Source organism: Panulirus ornatus, chromosome 8 (genome assembly GCF_036320965.1).
Source record: "Panulirus ornatus isolate Po-2019 chromosome 8, ASM3632096v1, whole genome shotgun sequence".
Taxonomy (NCBI): domain Eukaryota; kingdom Metazoa; phylum Arthropoda; class Malacostraca; order Decapoda; family Palinuridae; genus Panulirus; species Panulirus ornatus.
This window is the reverse complement of record NC_092231.1, coordinates 44945484-44967684: the sequence shown is the minus strand read 5'-3', so window position 1 is coordinate 44967684 and position 22201 is coordinate 44945484. Positions and strand designations below refer to the sequence as shown.

General features: G+C 39.8%; 1 protein-coding gene across 2 annotated transcripts in view; it reads right to left on the bottom strand.

Annotated features, from left to right (window-relative positions):
* Nucleotides 1-22201, bottom strand: part of LOC139749926 (uncharacterized) — a 342839-nt gene that overhangs the window by 52493 nt on the left and 268145 nt on the right. For both annotated transcript variants that reach the window (XM_071664343.1, XM_071664344.1), the window contains 5 exons: nucleotides 21595-21855; nucleotides 21173-21397; nucleotides 19761-20051; nucleotides 10148-10239; nucleotides 471-693 (listed from right to left, as the gene is read on the bottom strand). In XM_071664343.1, coding sequence (XP_071520444.1) covers nucleotides 471-693; nucleotides 10148-10239; nucleotides 19761-20051; nucleotides 21173-21397; nucleotides 21595-21855 — 1092 coding nt within the window. The remainder of the gene's footprint in view (nucleotides 1-470; nucleotides 694-10147; nucleotides 10240-19760; nucleotides 20052-21172; nucleotides 21398-21594; nucleotides 21856-22201) is intronic.

Below are 22201 nucleotides of genomic sequence, written 5' to 3'. Positions count from 1 at the left end.
CAGACTTCATATATGTACAAATTTTAACTCACCATATCATTCACTGACTATAAGTAGAATGTTTTCAACTAATGACAAAATGAAAACGAAATACAATTCTATCTGTATCATCTGTTTTCTTCAATTTATTTTCTTCAGATATGCAAAAATTAGTCATCAGATTTTAATGAATCCTATTGAACAATCAGAAAAACTGGATCTTTTCAATACTTTTTTTGTGGTGTGAAAGAATTACTTTCATCACCGCTGTGAAGGATAAAGCACAGAATCCTGATATTATAAGGAAGAAGGCAGTTTCTTGCACTTTTACACACCTAAGTAAGGGAATCCTACATGTTTGTGCAACTTCTGTGGGAAAGTTTAGTATCAAAGGATTTCAAAACAGAATATGATAAGGAAAAAGTTCTCTATCATAATGTAATTAGTCTTCTACAATTTTTTTTTCATATCCATTTCTTATACTGACTAACCTTGAAACTCTTCTTTAAGCAGATATCTGGGAAGGATAACTAATGTTGTATTTCCCAACTTCTCTCCTTCCACCGTACAGCCAAAGGTAGTATCAAGAAAGCTGGAAGTCACCATTAGACCCATGATTCCATCATTAATATATGCATGGTAGTTAGCATCCTGACTCAAGGTTTCATTCCCAGATGTTATATGAAGATCTAGGTCAGCATCATACCAATCCATCTGTGAAAATGATGTTTTCATACATAAACCTTTCACTGTGTAACTAGTTTTCATGGGTAATCTCATCTTAACTAAATATCTGCTAAAAAATGAAAGTCCTTACTTGGTATTTCTTCATTTTTCTAACTTACCTAATATTTTGAAATTTACAAATAGAACATTAGAAATGCAATAAAATCATATACAAGTACGATATTTTCAAATTCTACTGAAAGTATATCAAAATAAAATTTTCATTATACTCAGCTGAAATTGATAATGAAACATTAGGCCTAAAGTTGTGTATTCTACACACACACACATATATATGCAAAAAATCAGTGAAAAAAAATTACACCATTTACCCTTAGATACTGACAAAAAGCTTTTAGTACAGAATTTTTTTTAAATGTGTGGGAGAGGTATGGGTTAAATCAGAAATCACTGACAAGGAAAATTTTATTTTTGAGTGCATCTAAATAATTTAACACAGTGAAAATTTAATTCCTTAAAGGAAATTTAGTGATAAATGAGTTCATGAAATTTTGCATCAATTCATCTCTAGAAGGGTAAGTGAAAACGCATGTGAATAATGTATTATTCTAACTTATGTAATAACTGTGGCATATTCTACATACAGTACTGCTAGTCAAAATTCTGAATCGATTGTGGTACTGTGCATTCTTATCAAAAAATTAAGTACAACCCAAAAAATCTGGAATCTCTGGGACTCAGGCATTGCTAGATTCTCTATTTCTATATCTATATAGAATGTAAGAAAGTAAATTCTCGATTAATATGGGTAAAACTGAAAGTTGATGGAGAGAGATGGGTGATTATTGGTGCATATGCACCTGGGCATGAGAAGAAAGATCATGAGAGGCAAGTGCTTTGGGAGCAGCTGAATGAGTGTGTTAGTGGTTTTGATGCACGAGACCGGGTTATAGTGATGGGTGATTTGAATGCAAAGGTGAGTAATGTGGCAGTTGAGGGAATAATTGGTATACATGGGGTGTTCAGTGTTGTAAATGGAAATGGTGAAGAGCTTGTAGATTTATGTGCTGAAAAAGGACTGGTGATTGGGAATACCTGGTTTAAAAAGCGAGATATACATAAGTATACGTATGTAAGTAGGAGAGATGGCCAGAGAGCGTTATTGGATTACGTGTTAATTGACAGGCGCGCGAAAGAGAGACTTTTGGATGTTAATGTGCTGATAGGTGCAACTGGAGGGATGTCTGATCATTATCTTGTGGAGGCTAAAGTGAAGATTTGTATAGGTTTTCAGAAAAGAAGAGTGAATGTTGGGGTGAAGAGGGTGGTGAGAGTAAGTGAGCTTGGGAAGGAGACTTGTGTGAGGAAGTACCAGGAGAGACTGAGTACAGAATGGAAAAAGGTGAGAACAATGGAAGTAAGGGGAGTGGGGGAGGAATGGGATGTATTTAGGGAAACAGTGATGGATTGTGCAAAAGATGCTTGTGGCATGAGAAGAGTGGGAGGTGGGTTGATTAGAAAGTGTAGTGAGTGGTGGGATGAAGAAGTAAGATTATTAGTGAAAGAGAAGAGAGAGGCATTTGGACGATCTTTGCAGGGAAAAAATGCAATTGAGTGGGAGATGTATAAAAGAAAGAGACAGGAGGTCAAGAGAAAGGTGCAAGAGGTGAAAAAGAGGGCAAATGAGAGTTGGGGTGAGAGAGTATCATTAAATTTTAGGGAGAATAAAAAGATGTTCTGGAAGGAGGTAAATAAAGTGCGTACGACAAGGGAGCAAATGGGAACTTCAGTGAAGGGCACAAATGGGGAGGTGATAACAAGTAGTGGTGATGTGAGAAGGAGATGGCGTGAGTATTTTGAAGGTTTGTTGAATGTGTTTGATGATAGAGTGGCAGATATAGGGTGTTTTGGTCGAGGGGTGTGCAAAGTGAGAGGGTTAGGGAAAATGATTTGGTAAACAGAGAAGAGGTAGTAAAAGCTTTGCGGAAGATGAAAGCCGGCAAGGCAGCAGGTTTGGATGGTATTGCAGTGGAATTTATTAAAAAAGGGGGTGACTGTAATGTTGACTGGTTGGTAAGGTTATCTAATGTATGTATGACTCATGGTGAGGTGCCTGAGGATTGGCGGAATGCGTTCATAGTGCCACTGTACAAAGGCAAAGGGGATAAGAGTGAGTGCTCAAATTACAGAGGTATAAGTTTGTTGAGTATTCCTGGTAAATTATATGGGAGGGTATTGATTGAGAGGGTGAAGGCATGTACAGAGCATCAGATTGGGGAAGAGCAGTGTGGTTTCAGAAGTGGTAGAGGATGTGTGGATCAGGTGTTTGCTTTGAAGAATGTATGTGAGAAATACTTAGAAAAGCAAATGGATTTGTATGTAGCATTTATGGATCTGGAGAAGGTATATGATAGAGTTGATAGCGATGCTCTGTGGAAGGTATTAAGAATATATGGTGTGGGAGGCAAGTTGTTAGAAGCAGTGAAAAGTTTTTATCGAGGATGTAAGGCATGTGTACGTGTAGGAAGAGAGGAAAGTGATTGGTTCTCAGTGAATGTAGGTTTGTGGCAGGGGTGTGTGATGTCTCCATGGTTGTTTAATTTGTTTATGGATGGGGTTGTTAGGGAGGTGAATGCAAGAGTTTTGGCAAGAGGGGCAAGTATGAAGTCTGTTGTGGATGAGAGAGCTTGGGAAGTGAGTCAGTTGTTGTTCGCTGATGATACAGCGCTGGTGGCTGATTCATGTGAGAAACTGCAGAAGCTGGTGACTGAGTTTGGTAAAGTGTGTGAAAGAAGAAAGTTAAGAGTAAATGTGAATAAGAGCAAGGTTATTAGGTACAGTAGGGTTGAGGGTCAAGTCAATTGGGAGGTAAGTTTGAATGGAGAAAAACTGAAGGAAGTAAAGTGTTTTAGATATCTGGGAGTGGATCTGGCAGCGGATGGAACCATGGAAGTGGAAGTGGATCATAGGGAGGGGGAGGGGGCGAAAATCCTGGGAGCCTTGAAGAATGTGTGGAAGTTGAGAACATTATCTCCGAAAGCAAAAATGGGTATGTTTGAAGGAATAGTGGTTCCAACAATGTTGTATGGTTGCGAGGCGTGGGCTATGGATAGAGTTGTGCGCAGGAGGGTGGATGTGCTGGAAATGAGATGTTTGAGGACAATGTGTGGTGTGAGGTGGTTTGATCGAGTAAGTAACGTAAGGGTAAGAGAGATGTGTGGAAATAAAAAGAGCGTGGTTGAGAGAGCAGAAGAGGGTGTTTTGAAATGGTGTGGTCACATGGAGAGAATGAGTGTGGAAAGATTGACCAAGAGGATACATGTGTCGGAGGTGGAGGGAACGAGGAGAAGTGGGAGACCAAATTGGAGGTGGAAAGATGGAGTGAAAAAGATTTTGTGTGATCGGGGCCTGAACATGCAGGAGGGTGAAAGGAGGGCAAGGAATAGAGTGAATTGGATCGATGTGGTATACCGGGGTTGACGTGCTGTCAGTGGATTGAATCAGGGCATGTGAAGCGTCTGGGGTAAACCATGGAAAGCTGTGTAGGTATGTATATTTGCGTGTGTGGACGTGTATGTATATACATGTGTATGGGGGTGGGTTGGGCCATTTCTTTCGTCTGTTTCCTTGTGCTACATCGCAAACGTGGGAGACAGCGACAAAGCAAAAAGAAAAAAAAAAATCTACATTCAATAAATCTAATTAAATGTGCAATGGAAAATATGTATGGGCTCTGACATCAATATGATTGTAAGACAAATTCCTTTAGTGCTATTTTTTCACACACTAGCCATATGCACAATATGACAGTACTTTAAAGAGAACAGGAATATCACAATAATGCATATGCAACTCATTACTTACTCTTTAGTAGAATACCTTTTGATCTCAATATTTCATGGTTTTACTAAGAACTAAAGCATCTATTTAATTTTCTGTCTTGTGACAAAGTTTAGCCTTATTATCAAAGAAAAAGAGACATCATTGAGGGGAAACAGAAGAAGGAGTCACATGGGGAGTGCTCATCCTCCTCGAAGGCTCAAATTGGGGTGTCTAAATGTGTGTGGATGTAACCAAGATGAGAAAAACGGAGAGATAGGTAGTATGTTTGAGGAAAGGAACCTGGATGTTTTGGCTCTGAGTGAAATGAAGCTCATGGGTAAAGGGGAAGAGTGGTTTGGGAACGTCTTGGGAGTAAAGTCAGGGGTTAGTGAGAGGACACGAGCGGGGGAAGGAGTAGCACTACTCCTGAAACAGGAGTGGTGGGAGTATGTGACAGAGTGTAAGAAAGTAAACTCTAGATTGATATGGGTAAAACTGAAAGTGGATGGAGAGAGATGGGTGATTATTGGTGCATATGCACCTGGGCATGAGAAGAAAGATCATGAGAAGCAAGTGTTTTGGGAGCAGTTGGGTGAGTGTGTTAGTAGTTTTGATGCACGAGACTTGGTTATACTGATGGGTGATTTGAATGCAAAGGTGAGTAATGTGGCAGTTGAGGGAACAATTGGTGTACATGGGGTGTTCAGTGTTGTAAATGGAAATGGTGAAGAGCTTGTAGATTTATGTGCTAAGAAAGGACTGGTGATTGGGAATAACTGGTTTAAAAAGAGAGATATACATAAGTATATTTATGTAAGTAGGAGAGATGGCCAGAGAGCATTATTGGATTACGTGTTAATTGATAGGTGCGTGAAAGAGAGACTTTTGGATGTTAATGTGCTGAGAGGTGCAACTGGAAGGAAGTCTGATCATTATCTTGTGGAGGCAAAGGTGAAGATATGTAGAGGTTTTTAGAAAAAAAGAGAGAACATTGGGGTGAAGAGCGTGGTGAGAGGTGGGAGTACTTGAGCTTGGGAAGGAGACTTGTGGGAGGAAGTATCAGGAGAGACTGAGTACAGAATGGTAAAAAGTGAGAAAAAAGGACATAAGGGGAGTGGGGGAGGAATGGGATGTATTTAGGGAAGCAGTGATGGCTTGCGCAAAAGATGCTTGTGGCATGAGAAGTGTGGGAGGTGGGCAGATTAGAAAGGGTAGTGAGTGGTGGGATGAAGAGGTAAGATTATTAGTGAAAGAGAAGAGAGAGGCATTTGGATGATTTTTTCAAGGAAATAAAGCAAATGACAGGGAGATGTATACAGGAAAGAGGCAGGAGGTCAAGAGAAAGGTGCAAGAGGTGAAAAAGAGGGCAAATGAGTGTTGGGGTGAGAGAGTATCATTAAATTTTTGGGAGAATAAAAAGATGTTTTGGAAGGAGGTAAATAAAGTGCGTAAGACAAGAGAACAAATGGGAACTTCAGTGAAGGGGGCAAATGGGGAGGTGATAACAAGTAGTGGTGATGTGAGGAGATGGAGAGTGTATTTTGAAGGTTTGTTGAATTTGTTTGATGATAGAGTGGCAGATATAGGGTGTTTTGGTCGAGGTGGTGTGCAAAGTGAGAGGGTTGGGGAGAATGATTTGGTAAACAGAGAAGAGGTAGTAAAAGCTTTGAGGAAGATGAAAGCCGGCAAGGCAGCGGGTTTGGATGGTATTGCAGTGGAATTTATTAAAAAAGGGGTTGACTGTATTGTTGACTGGTTGGTACGGTTATTCAATGTATGTATGACTCATGGTAAGGTGCCTGAGGATTGGCGGAATGCTTGCATAGTGCCACTGTACAAAGGCAAAGGGGATAAAAGTGAGTGCTCAAATTACAGAGGTATAAGTTTGTTGAGTATTCCTGGGAAATTATATGGGATGGTATTGATTGAGAAGGTGAAGGCATGTACAGAGCATCAGACTGGGGAAGAGCAGTGTGGTTTCAGAAGTGGTAGAGGATGTGTGGATCAGGTGTTTGCTTTGAAGAATGTATGTGAGAAATACTTAGAAAAACAAATAGATTGTTTGTAGCATTTATGGATCTGGAGAAGGAATATGATAGAGTTGATAGAGATGCTCTGTGGAAGGTGTTCAGAATATATGGTGTGGGAAGCAAGTTGTTAGAAGCAGTGAAAAGTCTTTATCGAGGATGTAAGGCATGTGTGCGAGTAGGAAGAGAGGAGAGTGATTGGTTCTCAGTGAATGTTGGTTTGCGGCAGGGGTGCTGATGTCTCCATGGTTGTTTAATTTGTTTATCGATGGGGTTGTTAGGGAGGTGAGTGGAAGAGCTTTGGAAAGAGGGGCAAGTATGCAGTCTGTTGTGGATGAGAGAGCTTGGGAAGTGAGTCAGTTGTTGTTCGCTGATGATACAGCACTGGTGGCTGATTCGGGTGAGAAACTGCAGAAGCTGGTTTGGTAAAGTGTGTGAAAGAAGAAAGCTGAGAGTAAATGTGAATAAGAGCAAGGTATTAAGTACAGTAGGGTTGAGGGACAAGTCAATCGGGAGGTAAGTTTGAATGGAGAAAAACTGGAGGAACTGAAGTGTTTTAGATATCTGGGAGTGGATTTCACAGCGCATGGAACCATGGAAGAGGAAGTGAATCATGGGGTGGGGGGGGGGGCGAAAGTTCTAGGAGCATTGAAAAATGTTTGGAAGTCTAGAACATTATCTTGGGAAGCAAAAATGGGTATGTTTGAAGGAGTAGTGGTTCCAACAATGTTATATGGTTGCGAAGCGTGGGCTATAGATAGAGTTGTGCAGAGGTGGGTGAATGTGCTGGAAACAAAATGTTTGAGGACAATATGTGGTGTGAGGTGGTTTGATCGAGCAAGTAATGAAAGGGTAAGAGAGATGTGTGGTAATAAAAAAGTGTGGTTGAGAGAGCAGAAGAGGGTGTTTTGAAATGGTTTGCTCACATGGAGAGAATGATTGAGGAAAGATTGACAAAGAGGATATATGTGTCAGAGGTGGAGGGAACAAGGAGAAGTGGGAGACCAAATTGGAGGTGGAAAGATGGAGTGAAAAAGATTTTGAGTGATCGGGGCCTGAACATGCAGGAGGGTGAAAGGCATGCAAGGAATAAAGTGAATTGGAACGATGTGGTATACCAGGGTCGACATGCTGTCAATGGATTGAACCAGGGCATGTGAAGCGTCTGGGGTAAGCCTTGGAAAGTTTAGTGGGGCCTGGATGTGGAAAGGGAGCTGTGGTTTTGGTGCATTATACATGACAGCTAGAGACTGAGTGTGAACAAATGTGGCCTTTGTTGTCTTTTCCTAACGCTACCTCACGCACATGCGGGGGAGGGGGTTGTTATTTCATGTATGGCAGGGTGGCGACGGGAATGAATAAGGTCAGACAGTATGAATTATGTACATGTGTATATATGTATATGTCTGTGTGTGTATATATATGTATACGTTGAGATGTATAGGTATGTATATGTGCGTGTGTGGACATGTATGTACATACATATGTATGTTGGTGGGTTGGGCCATTCTTTCGTCTTTTTCCTTGCGATACCTCGCTAACGTGGGAGACAGTGACAAAGTATAATAAAAATATATAAATAATCATCATTAAAGAATTGTTTTAAGCAAATGAGGCCATATTATCCTATTTCCTGCACTATCTTGCTAAAGAGGGAGACAGTGAAAGAGAAGGAAAAGATGTAAATGTAAACTTTACAGCTAAGAAGAGCTATTCTAGTTTTACTGCATATATATATGAGTAACCAGAAACCTTCAGCAACTGTCAAACTAAGATTTTTTACCAAAAAATCATATATTTCATGAAACAAACTAAGTTTTTGAAAGGCCCAAGAATGATGAATTGACTGAGGGAGAGATGCTTATTAATCAAACGATATGACTCAGGCACAACAAGAATTTACAACAGTAGACAAATCTTATCAGTTGAAACAATATACAGTGTGTTATGGGTCAATATCCAGTATTTATCAAGAGTGGGGTGGGGTAAGAGTCCTCAGCAGACTTCCCTGCTAATGCAGTCATACAAGAAATAAACATCTGTATTACTGATATGAATGAAACAGTGCCCATTTCTTACCTGTAAGATTGTAAAAATGCAATAATATTCTAAACTACATGGATAAGCATGCCTGGGGAACAATATGATATACCATCTTCTCATGGTCCCACTCATGCCAGGTCATCAACCATAATCTCTAAACTTATATTATAGACACTTTTGGGATGTCAATTTCATCATAGTGTGACCTATGAGAGAAGAAGAAGATAATACTAGTACTGAATAAAAGTTAGAATAAAGTTGTACTTTGGTGGAACGTGCTATCTGTGGAGTGGTATACTTGACTTTCAATCTCCACCAAGGGATACTGCTACTCCCAAGGAACACCACTTTCCCTAAAGGATCATTACTTCCTCCCCAAGTATAGCCCTGTTGTTTATCTAAAATACAGTTCTCTGTTGATAACTCAAATAAATGAGGTTTCAACAACACTATGGAGAACTGTCAGGAAGCTTTTGAAAATAAAAAAAGGCTTTCCTAACCACTTTACTCACCACATTCATCATACATTATGGTACATTTTAATTTATGTATCAGTCATCACATACACACTTAAATAAGTCAATAAATTAAGGGAAGGTAGAACTTGTGTGAAATTATAAAATATATAAATAACGAACTTGTGTGAAATTCTATTTATTTTATCTATTATACTCAATCGCCACTTCCCATTTCAGCGAGCTAGAGCCAGGAAAACAGACAAAAAAATGCCACATTCGCTCATACTCAGTCTCTAGCTGTCATATGTAATGCACCAAAACCACAACTCCCTATCCACATCCAGACCCCATGACTTTCTACCTGCCACATTGATAAAAAGATGAACAATGATGTACTGTATAACATGGTGCTCTTATACTATGTACCTCAGTATTGCTATGCAATACTGTACTGTATTTGTCAAATGTATTTTTCTCTTTATCTTGGAGGCCCCAATCACAGACAATATTCCAAATTAAGGCTGGGCCTTACTGAACCATGAAAAGGGATAATAAGAAGGAGCAATAAGAAAAGAGTAAAACTATCATTAGAAATCTTAGGAAATGAAAAAGCTACCTTTCAAGAATGGCCAATTAGAAAACCGAGGATATGGTTTGTTGCTTTGCATTAATCAAAAATCAAGCAGATATATGATGCTACCAAAGTTATTCCATATATAATATACATGGATAGAACAATGAGGATATATTTTTCAGAAATATCAAAGGATGGGTAAAACCAGAATGCACAAAGGAAAGAGGATTTTTGGGAAGTTAGTGCACAGAGCCAGAGCAGGTTTCCATGATAAAAGGGTACATGAAAACTATAAGCAATGAAAGTGGAAAATTCTGTGTTATCCACAAACTCCTGTTATATACCAAATACTGTCTCAACATCTACATGTATATGAAGATCTGTCTCAACATCTACAAGTTCATGAAGACTTGTCTCAATATCTAAAAGTACATGAAGACCTGTCTCAACATCTGCAAGTAAATGACAAGAAGTTCCTCTGCATTCTAAAAATAGCATTAAATGTGAAAGAGATGAACGATATAGAGGATAACTAAAGAGCTATGACACTGTATTACCTTTAGGTCCCATTCAGAAGTCTGAACACATGGAAGGAAGACTGCCTCATCTTCTATTGCCACTACCTGTGGCAGCATGATGTTCCAATAATCTGAAGAATACATAATGACTCAGTCTTACATCTGAACAAGCACAACCTTAAAATGGGATATCATACAGACAAATGAGCAAAGAATACCAGCAGGCCTCAACTCAAGACAAGGTTATGTTCTTAGACACCTGTCACAGGTCGAAATCAGTTGTAACTCAAACCACTGAAACCTATGTTATAAGGGGGTTTTATGCTCCTGGCCAAAAATGTACCCAATCAAATCCTTATAGATGGACCACACTGTACCTGAAAAAATATAACCACACTTTGTAATTAAGCAATATGCACAATATATAATGAAACGTTAATGAAAAAGGTACTGTACTGGAACATGATGAGGGCTTTAGGTGCTGCTTGATTGGGATGGGGTGGACTGAAGGTCACTTGGAAGAACAAGGAGAGGCACCATGGTTCTCTACATCACCCTCTAAATTATCTGTACTCTTGTGATTATCTTTTTAACATTCCCATCAGGCATACTGAAATGCTTTCTCTTACTTTGGATCTTTGTATGCAATAAATAATTGGGCAGCAGTGAACACAAACAAACATATTTTGCCGGTTCAGAGGAATACAAATCAAATAATACAGGTTGAACCTCTTTAATCCTGCAAACCTGGGACCCAGCAATTGCCAGAACACAGACAATGCCAGAAAACAGAAACTGACCCCTAAGGGAATCCTCTATGTAAACATACGCCAGACCCCTAGTCTTGCCAGCTCATTCCACATACATATTGCTATGTTATCAAGGGCAGAGCAAAGCTTAAAACATGAAATAATACAACCATTAAATCTTTCAAAGTTCTTATTGTTACATCAGATTGCATCAGAACTATCCCCAGATGGAGACTCCTCTATATCTTGGACAAGGGATTTTTGTGGCATACAATGCCAATGCCATGGAAGCGGAAGTAAATCATAGGGTGGGGGAGGGGGCGAAAATCCTGGGAGCCTCGAAGAATGTGTGGAAGTCGAGAACATTATCTCCGAAAGCAAAAATGGCTATGTTTGAAGGAATAGTGGTTACAACAATGTTGTATGGTTGCGAGGCGTGGGCTATGGATAGAGTTGTGCACAGGAGGGTGGATGTGCTGGAAATGAGGTGTTTGATGACAATATGTGGTGTGAGGTGGTTTGATCGAGTAAGTAATGTAAGGGTAAGAGAGATGTGTGGAAATAAAAAGAGCGTGGTTGAGAGTGCAGAAGAGGGTGTTTTGAAATGGTTTGGGCACATGGAGAGAATGAGTGGGGAAAGATTGACCAAGAGGATATATGTGTTGGAGGTGGAGGGAACGAGGAGAAGTGAGAGACCAAATTGGAGGTGGAAAGATGGAGTTAAAAAGATTTTGAGTGATCGAGGCCTGAACATGCAGGAGGGTGAAAGGCGTGCAAGGAATACAGTGAATTGGATCGACGTGGTATACCATGGTTATACCACATCGGGAGGGGGATGTTATTCCGTGTGTGGCGGGGTAGCGATGGGGGTGAGTAGGGGCAGACAGTGTGAAGTGTGTGCATGTGTGTATATGTGTCTGTGTGTGTATATATGTGTGTACGTTGGGATGTGTGGGTGTGTATGTTTGCGTGTGTGGATGTGTGTGTGTGCATGTGTGTGGGGGTGGGTTGGGCCATTTCTTTCGTCTGTTTCCTTGCACTACCTCGCAGGCGCGGGAGACAGCGACAAAGCAAAATAAATAAATAAATAAACAATGCCAATATAAGGCAGATTCATTCTGGGGCTAAGTTTTCTGCTGCCACTAACTGTGCAAATTGATTCACAAACTTGGTCACAGCTTTGTGACAAGTAGTCAGTGTAATGAACGACCATAGGCTGGTAGTTGGCTTTAGTTGACTCTTGTTCTATTGTTGTTCTATTGTTACTGTCAAGGCAAACAGCCCACGATACATCAACCCCAGCCAGGCAGCCAGCTCGTACACTCTCTCTCACCCTGTACATATTGCTGTTGGTGGTTTAATAGAGAATTGGAGTTTATATTGATTCTTTTAATATAATCTTACACTACAAGCTTCTGTGTCAGCACTGTGCTTTTCACCACACACCCTATTTACTGAAATTCCATGTCTCCACACAAAATTGTGTGATCATCCTTGTGAATATTCACAGTCATACTATGAAATACTTTGGCCTGCTTGATAAACATCTCCCCAGAAATGCTTAGACCTTCATTACTTGGGAGCTTAAACCACTTTATAAGAGCACTGCCTAATTCTGTACTCCTTGTACTTTTCAAAATTTTCCAAAATTTAAACTTCTCGCTTTTATTTTCAGCAAAAAATTGAATACAAGAAATCAATAGGACTGTTACTTAGCTCTGCTGCAATGTAAACAGATTTTGTAATGCTAACAGTGCCACCCATCCTGGTGGAAGATTCATAAACTAATGGTGCTGGATTAGAAAGGTACAGCCTGTATGATAAAATACTTCATTACTAAAAGAAATATCCTTTTAGACATCAAGAATTTATCAGCAAAAATATTTTTCCAATTTTTCTCAAGTTGAAGCATGGTATCATACATCAATACACTGGACCCTAATTCTAATGCAATTAGGGTCCAAAATGCTGCAAGTCAAAGCACTGTAACTCAGAATGCTATGGCACTATTCAGTATTGTTATTACTACTATTTAAATCATAAAATTTCAACACATGTACCCTTAATTTTTCTCCTTTGCATGACTCTTCTTTCAACTTCAGCTTTCCCACTACCATCCTTACTAAACCTGACTCTCATTTATCCAAACAACCCCCTCCTTGTATCTAAATTTGTAAAAGGGGAAACACAAGAAGGAGACATTTGAGGAGTGCTCATCCTCCTTGAAGGCTCAGATTGAGGTGTTTGAATGTGTGTGGATGTAAGCTAGATGAGAAAAAGGAGAGACAAGTAGTATGTTTGAGGAAAGGAACCTGGATGTTTTGACTCTGAGTGAAATGAAGCTCAAGAGTAAAGGGGAAGAGTGGTTTGGGAATTTCTTGGGGGTAAAGTCAGGGGTTGGTGAGAGGACAAGAGCTAGGGAAGGAGTAGCACTACTCTTGCAGCTGGAGTTGTGAGAGTATGTGATAGAGTGTAAGAAAGTAAATTCTAGATTGATGTGGGTAAAACTAAAAGTAGATGGAGAGAGATGGGTGATTATTGGTACCTATGCACCTGGTCATAAGAAGAAAAATCATGAGAGGCAAGTGTTTTGGGAGCAGCTGGGTGAGTGTGTTAGCAGCTTTGATGCACAAGACCAGGTTATAGTGATGGGTTATATGAATGCAAAAGTGAGTAATGTGGCAGTTGAGGGTATAATTGGTGAACATTGGGTGTAAGGTGTTGTGAATGGAAACAGGGAAGAGCTTGTGAATTTGTGTGCTGACAAAAGACTGGTGATTGGAAATACCTGGTTTTAAAAGAGGGATATACATAAGTATATATATGTGAGTAGGAGAGATGGTTAGTGGGCATTATTTGATTACATGTTAATTGACAGGTGTGTAAAAGAGAGACTTTTGGATGTTAATGTGCTGAGAGTGGCAGCTGGAGGGATGTCTGATCACTATCTTGTGGAGGCAAAGGTGAAGATTTGTAAAGGTTTTCAGAAAAGAAGAATGTTGGGGAGAATAGAGTGGTGAGAGTGAGTGAGTGAGTGAGTGAGTTTGGAAAGGAGACTTGTGTGAGGAAGTACCATGAGAGACTGAGTGTAGAATGGCAAAAGGAGAGAGCAAAGGACACAAGCGGAAGGGGGAGGAATGGGATGTATTTAAGGAACCAGTGATGGCTTGCACAAAAGATGCATGTGGCATGAGAAAGGTGGGAGGTGGGCAGATTAGAAAGGGTAGTGAGTGGTGGGATGAAGAAGTGAGATTGTTAGGGAAAGATAAGAGAGAAGCGTTTGGACGATATCTGCAGGGAAGTAGTGCAAATGATTGGGAGATGTATAAAAGAAAGAGGCAGGAGGTCAAGAGAAAGGTGCAAGAGGTGAAAAAGAGCAAATGAGAGCTGGGGTGAGAGAGTATCATTAAATTTTAGGAGGAATAAAAAGAAATTTTGAAAGGTAAATAACAGGAGTAAGACAAGAGAACAAATAAGAACATCAGTGAAGGGGCAAATGGGGAGGAAATAACAAGTAGTGATGAAGTGAGATGGAACAAGTATTTTGAAAGTTTGTTGAATGTGTTTGATGATAGACTGGCAGATATAAGGTGTTTTGGTTGGGGGTGGTATGTTAGGTGAAAGGCTCAGGGAGAATGGTTTGGTAAACAAAGAAGAGGTAGTGAAAGCTCTGCAGAAGATAAAAGCCGGCAAGGTGGTGGGTTTGGAAGGCATTGCAGTGGAATTTATCAAAAAAGAGGATGACAGTTTTGTTGATTGGTTGGTGAGGATATTCAACGTATGGATCATGGTGAAGTGCCTTAGGATTGGTGGAATGAATGCATAGTGCCATTGTACAATGGCAAAGGGGAAAAAGGTGAATGTTCAAATTACAAAGGTATAAGTTTGTTGAGTATTCCTGGAAAATTATATGAGAGGGTATTGATTGAGAAGGTCAAGGCATATACAGAGCATCAGATTAGGGAAGAGCAGTGCAGTTTCAGAAGTGGTACAGGATGTGTGGATCATGTGTTTGCTTTGAAGAATGTATAAGAGAAATACTTAAAAAATAGATGGATTTGTATGTAGCATTTATGGATCTGGAGAAGGGATATGATAAGGTTGACAGAGATGCTTTGTGGAAGATTTTATGAGTATATGGTGTGGAAGGTAAGTTACTAAAGGCAGTGAAAAGTTTTTACCAAGGATATAAGGCATGTGTACGAGTAGGAATAGAGGAAAGTGATTGGTTCTCAGTGAATGTCAGTTTGCAGCAGGGGTGTGTGATGTCTCCATGGTTGTGTAATTTGTTTATGATGGGGTGATTAGGGAGGTGAAAACAAGACTTTTGGAGAGAGGGGCAAGTATGCAGTCTGTTCTGGAAATGAGTCATTTGTTGTTTACTGATGATACAGTGCTAGTGTCTGATTCAGGTGAGAAACTGTAGAAGTTGGTGACTGAATTTGGTAAAGTGTGTGAAAGAAGAAAGTTGAGAGTCAATTGGGAGGTAAGTTTTAATGGAGAAAAACTGGAGGAAGTGAAGTGTTTTAGATATCTGGGAGTGGATTTAGCAGCAGATGGAACCATGGAAGTGGAAGTGATTCACAGGGTGGGGGAGGGGGAGAAGGTTCTGGGAGCGTTGAAGAATGTGTGGAAGGCGAGAACATTATCTCAGAGAGCAAAAATGGGTATGTTTGAAGGAATAGTGGTTCCAACAATATCATATGGTTGCAAGGCATGAGAGATCACGGCTTGAACATACAGGAGGGTGAAAGGCGTGCAAGGATTGGAGTGGTATACTGGGGTCGACTTGCTGTCAATGGATTGAACTAGGGCATGTGAAGCATCTGGGGTAAACCATGGAAAGGTCTGTAGGGCCTGGATGTGGAAAGGGAGCTGTGGTTTTGGTGCATTACACATGACAGCTAGAGACTGAGTGTGAACGAATGTGGCCTTTTTGTCTTTTCCTGGCGCTACCTTGCTGGAAGGGGTGTGTGGGGATGCTATTTCATGCATGGTGGGGTGGCAATGGGAATGGATGAAGGCAGCAAGTATGAATATGTACATGCATACATATGTGTATGTCTGTATGTGTATGTATGTATATGTTGAAATGTATATGTATGTATATGTGCATGTATGGGCATTTATGTATATATATGTGTATGTGGGTGGTTGGGGCATTCTTCGTCTGTTTCCTTGCACTACCTTGCTGATGCAGGAAACAGCGGTTAAGTATAATGAAAAGATTGTTTTCAAAAAATAATAATATCCACAATTTTCAGCTCTTTGCAATGTTAACCAAATCTACAATCTGACCTTCAATCCCTTTCAAAAACTAGCATATCATTTTCATTTACTCTTTGCAGCTAAATAACGTGGCCTTTCTGCATATCTTCCTGTCACTACCTCACTAATGCAAGAAATGGCAATGAAGCATGAAAAACCCAGAGGAGTAGCTGCTGCAAAGAATAACATTATACATCAAGTAACACGTGTACGTGTAGGAAGAGAGGAAAGTGATTGGTTCTCAGTGAATGTAGGTTTGCGGCAGGGGTGTGTGATGTCTCCATGGTTGTTTAATTTGTTTATGGATGGGGTTGTTAGGGAGGTAAATGCAAGAGTTTTGGAAAGAGGGGCAAGTATGAAGTCTGTTGGGGATGAGAGAGCTTGGGAAGTGAGTCAGTTGTTGTTCGCTGATGATACAGCGCTGGTGGCTGATTCATGTGAGAAACTGCAGAAGCTGGGGACTGAGTTTGGTAAAGTGTGTGGAAGAAGAAAGTTAAGAGTGAATGTGAATAAGAGCAAGGTTATTAGGTACAGTAGGGTTGAGGGTCAAGTCAATTGGGAGGTGAGTTTGAATGGAGAAAAACCGGAGGAAGTGAAGTGTTTTAGATATCTGGGAGTGGATCTGGCAGCGGATGGAACCATGGAAGCGGAAGTGGATCATAGGGTGGGGGAGGGGGCGAAAATTCTGGGGGCCTTGAAGAATGTGTGGAAGTCGAGAACATTATCTCGGAAAGCAAAAATGGGTATGTTTGAAGGAATAGTGGTTCCAACAATGTTGTATGGTTGCGAGGCGTGGGCTATGGATAGACTTGTGCGCAGGAGGATGGATGTGCTGGAAATGAGATGTTTGAGGACAATGTGTGGTGTGAGGTGGTTTGATCGAGTGAGTAACGCAAGTGTAAGAGAGATGTGTGGAAATAAAAAGAGCGTGGTTGAGAGAGCAGAAGAGGGTGTTTTGAAGTGGTTTGGGCACATGGAGAGGATGAGTGAGGAAAGATTGACCAAGAGGATATATGTGTCGGAGGTGGAGGGAACGAGGAGAAGAGGGAGACCAAACTGGAGGTGGAAAGATGGAGTGAAAAAGATTTTGTGTGATCGGGGCCTGAACATGCAGGAGGGTGAAAGGAGGGCAAGGAATAGAGTGAATTGGAGCGATGTGGTATACCGGGGTTGACGTGCTGTCAGTGGATTGAATCAAGGCATGTGAAGCGTCTGGGGTAAACCATGGAAAGCTGTGTAGGTATGTATATTTGCGTGTGTGGACGTATGTATATACATGTGTATGGGGGGGGGGTTGGGCCATTTCTTTCGTCTGTTTCCTTGCGCTACCTCGCAAACGCGGGAGACAGCGACAAAGTATAATAAAAAAAAAAAAAATCAAGTAACACAATTGAGAGGATGAGGTGTAGAGGTTGAGAGTAAATTTGTTCATCAACATACAAATCAAGTGGTAAGCACAACACACTAGCCCTGCCACCACGGTAAAATATCATCATTGGCACTCATAGGAAGGTAGGTGTTCCTCCACTCCGTCCCTTACCCATCTGTTCCAGTCACTCATAACATCATTTTGCCCCCTGTCTCTATATCTTTTTTCCTATTTCAATATATCTCCATAGAGAGTCCTTAGTCTCCTTTTCTCTGTGATTATATGATGCATTGCAACTATTACACACATTACCAAACTTTCACTCTCTAACTTAACAACAATTAATTCTTGCAATCTAACATCTTTTCAAAACGTTCATACTTCATCAACAACTCCACAACTTCTCTTACAGAATCATCGGCATCATCTTTCAGGCCTGATTATTACATCCTTCATTCTCTTTCACTCAAGGGTGACACTGCCTCTCACAAATATAATGTATAATCATCACTTTCTAAATCTATCTACAATTTTCATTCTACTATAAATATATTTCAGTCATCTCTGTCTCTCATATAAATCTGCAACTTTTATCAGAAACAAGTACAGGAATGATGCTCCTATCTGAGGAAATATGCCTCTTTTATAGCGAATAATTGCAAAGCTAAGATACAAAGCCCCAACTTTACAGGATAGCAAGAGGAACAGAGACTCTCAACTCCCTGAGATACACTTGCTGCCCTACTAATTTATAGAACACTGCCTTTTAACTGTATTAGATAACATGGTAAATGTGATGTATTTGAATAAAAGCAGGTGAGCACAGGTGAATGGTTTAGTGAAAAAGGAGGTGCCTTGCAAAAGATGTGTGGCAGAATTGGGTGGGATTCCAGTTGAGTTTCTTGAGAAAGGGGTTGACAGATTTGCTAATTGGTCTAAGGTGAGAAAAGGGCTGGCAGAATGCATGTACAGTGCCCTTATATATGGACATGAGGTGCAAGAGTGAAAGCTCAGTTTACAGTGAAACCTACCTGCTGAATATACCTTGTAATGTGTTTGGGAGAGTGGTGACTGAGGGGTTAGTGGTAAGCACAGAGTATCAAACTGGGGAGAAGCAATGTAGCTTCAGGAGTTGTAGAAGATGTGAGGACCAGGTATCTGCTTTGAAAAATTTATGTGAAAAATACTTAAAGAAAGAGAGGGATTTGTATATGTCTATGGACCTTAAGAAAGCAAATGACAAGAAGCCTTGTGGAAAGTGTTATAAATACATGGTGTGGTAGGAAAGCTACTAAATGTTGAGATACATGGTGTGATTGGAGAGCTACTACATGCAGAAAGGATTTTTACCAGGAGAGTAAGGTGTCCATGTAAGTTGGAACTGGGGATAAGTATTCTCGTGGTGGGTTTACACCAAGGGTCTGTAATGTCATTAAGGATGTTAGTCTATTCATGAATAGGATGGTGAGGGAAGTAAATGTGTGAGTCTTGGAGCAAGGAGTGGGTCTACAGTATGCTAGGGGTTGGAGTGGGGCTGAAAGGCGAGTGAATTTATGCTTGCACATAACATTGGCTCTGGCAGTAGACTCGAAAAACTCCAACAGATAGTATCTGAGTTTGAAGGAGTGTGAAATAAGGAATTTGGGAGTAGATGTGAACAAAAGTATGTTAAGGTTAGGTGTAACTTTGGGTGAGACTTGGAAGAAGTGAAGTGCTTTTGGTATCTGAAAGTGGACTTGGCAGCAAATAGAATCAAGGGGTTAAAGTGAGTCATATGGTTGGGTAGGAGGTTGGGTACAGCTGCTGAGTCTACACTGTCATCATCAGCAGAGTTAACAGAGTCTAGGAATTATGAGCTTCCCACAACACAATATGCCGGGGGGAATATCCTTCAAGCACTACATTAGATTTATGTGCAACATCCTAAAAAAAGAAAAAATGAAGCAAAAAGTATAATGTACAGTACAAAATGGACAAATATTAAAGACCCTGTCTATTGTACAGAGCACATAGTGAAAGGGTGAAAGAAAAGAATTATCTAAAAGGACTATATTTCTGGGCATAGTGAGCCACTTCACAACAATGCAACTAACTTATGAAATTAATTCTCAATATAAGCAATGTAAGCAACACAAAATGCTCAGGGCCATATATTCAGAACATTACACTAAGTTTAGGTATCACATATATTTTTGGGCAGAGTGAAGCACTTTACAAGAAAACAGCTAAATAAAAATGATCACTTTTGCTTTATGCGGATACAAACCTCTACGGAAGGTTAGGTTAGTACTAGTATTGAGTGGGATGGGTGTAGCAAAGTTGGAAGCTTGACAATGGTACTCTGCTGTTCTGTCTGCCTCATCCACCACAATATCAAGATAAGCTTTTGAGGTACCCTCCATCTGCTGAGTCTCTGAAGGCAGTTCCTCATTATCCCTAAACCACTTAAGTGTTGCTGGAGGAAATCCACCACTACTAGTGCATGTCAGTTTTATGGATTCACCCACCACTACTTGCCTACTAGCTTCAGTTTCTTCAATTAGTGGTGGCCCAGGTGCTGTTGAAATGCAAAATTCATCATGCCAATGGTTACAGGATTTTGAAAAGCTATATTCATCTGAATTTAAGGACCTCTTTTTCAGTATATGGGTGAGAATCAAAGATCATTGCATTAGATTTCAGGCTTTACATATGTTCACCCTTTTAAGAATCATGGCTTACCAACACAACCTACACTCTAGTGCATAATTTAGTATGCAATATTCCTGTGCAACTTCTAAAAAACCTGTATTTTCACTCCTTAAAATAATTCATTTACATATTTCATTCTATGTTGCCTCATATGTTTTGCTCACTGATCTGGAAAAAACTTTCATCAAAAAACATTTCTTAATGCCTGATTGAATATTTTCACACACAATTTCTTATATTTTGTAAAAGATTCCATTGATGAACAGCATTCCTCACAAAAGCCAGGCCCATATGAGACAAGAAAAAGGGCAAACCAAACAACAGAAGGAAAAAGGGATGATGCAAGCAGTTTAAGTGATTAAAAACTGTAATCTGAGTACCTCTGTACCTTTGCCTGAAAAACTTTATGCTTCAAATGTGCCAGTCTATAACAAACCTATGTATACTAAATTACTTGAAAGTATTGAGGCAAAAAATAAATGTTTTAACATTCATTAGTCTTTAACTATTTAATTATCTAGTTTTTAACTATTTATTCTTCAAGTTTTCATCCTTACATCATATCTATACACTTATACCCAAAGCTATATTTACTGTATCTCAAACAGGGGTGAATAAAAGGAATATCTTATCTACACACCACAATTTTCAGCAAAAAAAATATGAAACCAAGTATTGTTTCTCATTATTCAATCATATTTTGCCCCTTACTGTGACATGATAGAGTATGGAATAGTGTGTGGTGAATCAATTTCTATTCCAGCACAATGCCAAACTGAATATTCAGTTTTCACAACTAAATATGACAAATTCATTCTAGGAAGCATGTCATATACTACATTTATATCATCCTTACTCAGAATTATGTACATGAAAGTAAAAACCAGTATGGATCAAAGTTACAAGCCAAATGTTACCTACTACCTTCTTTATATCATCATCATTATCAATTTTTTCATTATACAAAGTAAAGAAATAATATGTTACCTTTTGATTGACCAAACACCTTGTAAGTTACATCAGAGCTTTGTCCTAAATATCCACATATTTCAGATCCTCTCTGACTCATTCGGTATATATGGTCTTCATTCATCACCTCCTCGTATGCATAACAGTGATACTGCTCTTCTAAGTTGAGAAGCTTTTCCAGCTTCCCAATTAAAAAGTGGGTGGAATTTTCGCTCCATCTGGCCACACAATCAACATATCTAGCTGCAATGTAAAAGAATGCCACCAAAGTATAGATACAAAAATGATAAGATGGAACTGTTTGACATGTAGTACACATATATATTATCTATTCTGGCAAAAATCATAGTAATTCATCTGCAATAAAATTTTCTACAAGGATACAAATACAGTACAAAGTTTCTGCACTTACTAACGATAGAGTTCCAGAGAATACTTACACTCATGGTAGGGCTGAACATTTGGATCAGCCTGATCTAGACATGGGTTGTATGAAAACAAAAGTCTTGTATCATTGTTCAAGGATGTAAGCTTGGAGGGTCTTTGACTGCATTCTTCATGCTGTAACTGGTAGGTGAAGGATCGAGAGCCAGTGAATGGGCAAGTAACATAAGAATTCTTGCGCACCATTATGATAACAGGATCATCATTTTCTATCAAGGAGCACACTGTGTTCAAGTCTTCTGATTCTGTACATGAAGCTGTGGGAATATGACCTAATCAACAATGTAAAGTCACAGCTTAGAAATGTTCTTGACCTCCTAACATTGAAAAATCAAAATAGTAAATCTTTAAATCTTATATGAAATGGTACTACACATCTAGTGCCTGCTATGGTTAAGTCGTTTCATCAATACATTATACATATTCACTCATACTGACAGTAAGGTATTGCTAGACTGTCTACTTCAGGTTACTCTGGTGAGGTTGTATGATTGTCAGTTGACAAAACAGTACAATTCTTCTTGCTTCAAGGAATCCAACCTATCCCAGCAACTAGATGCAGTGTGGCACAGAGCAGCAAGAGCCCCTGGAGAGGGGGTCTTG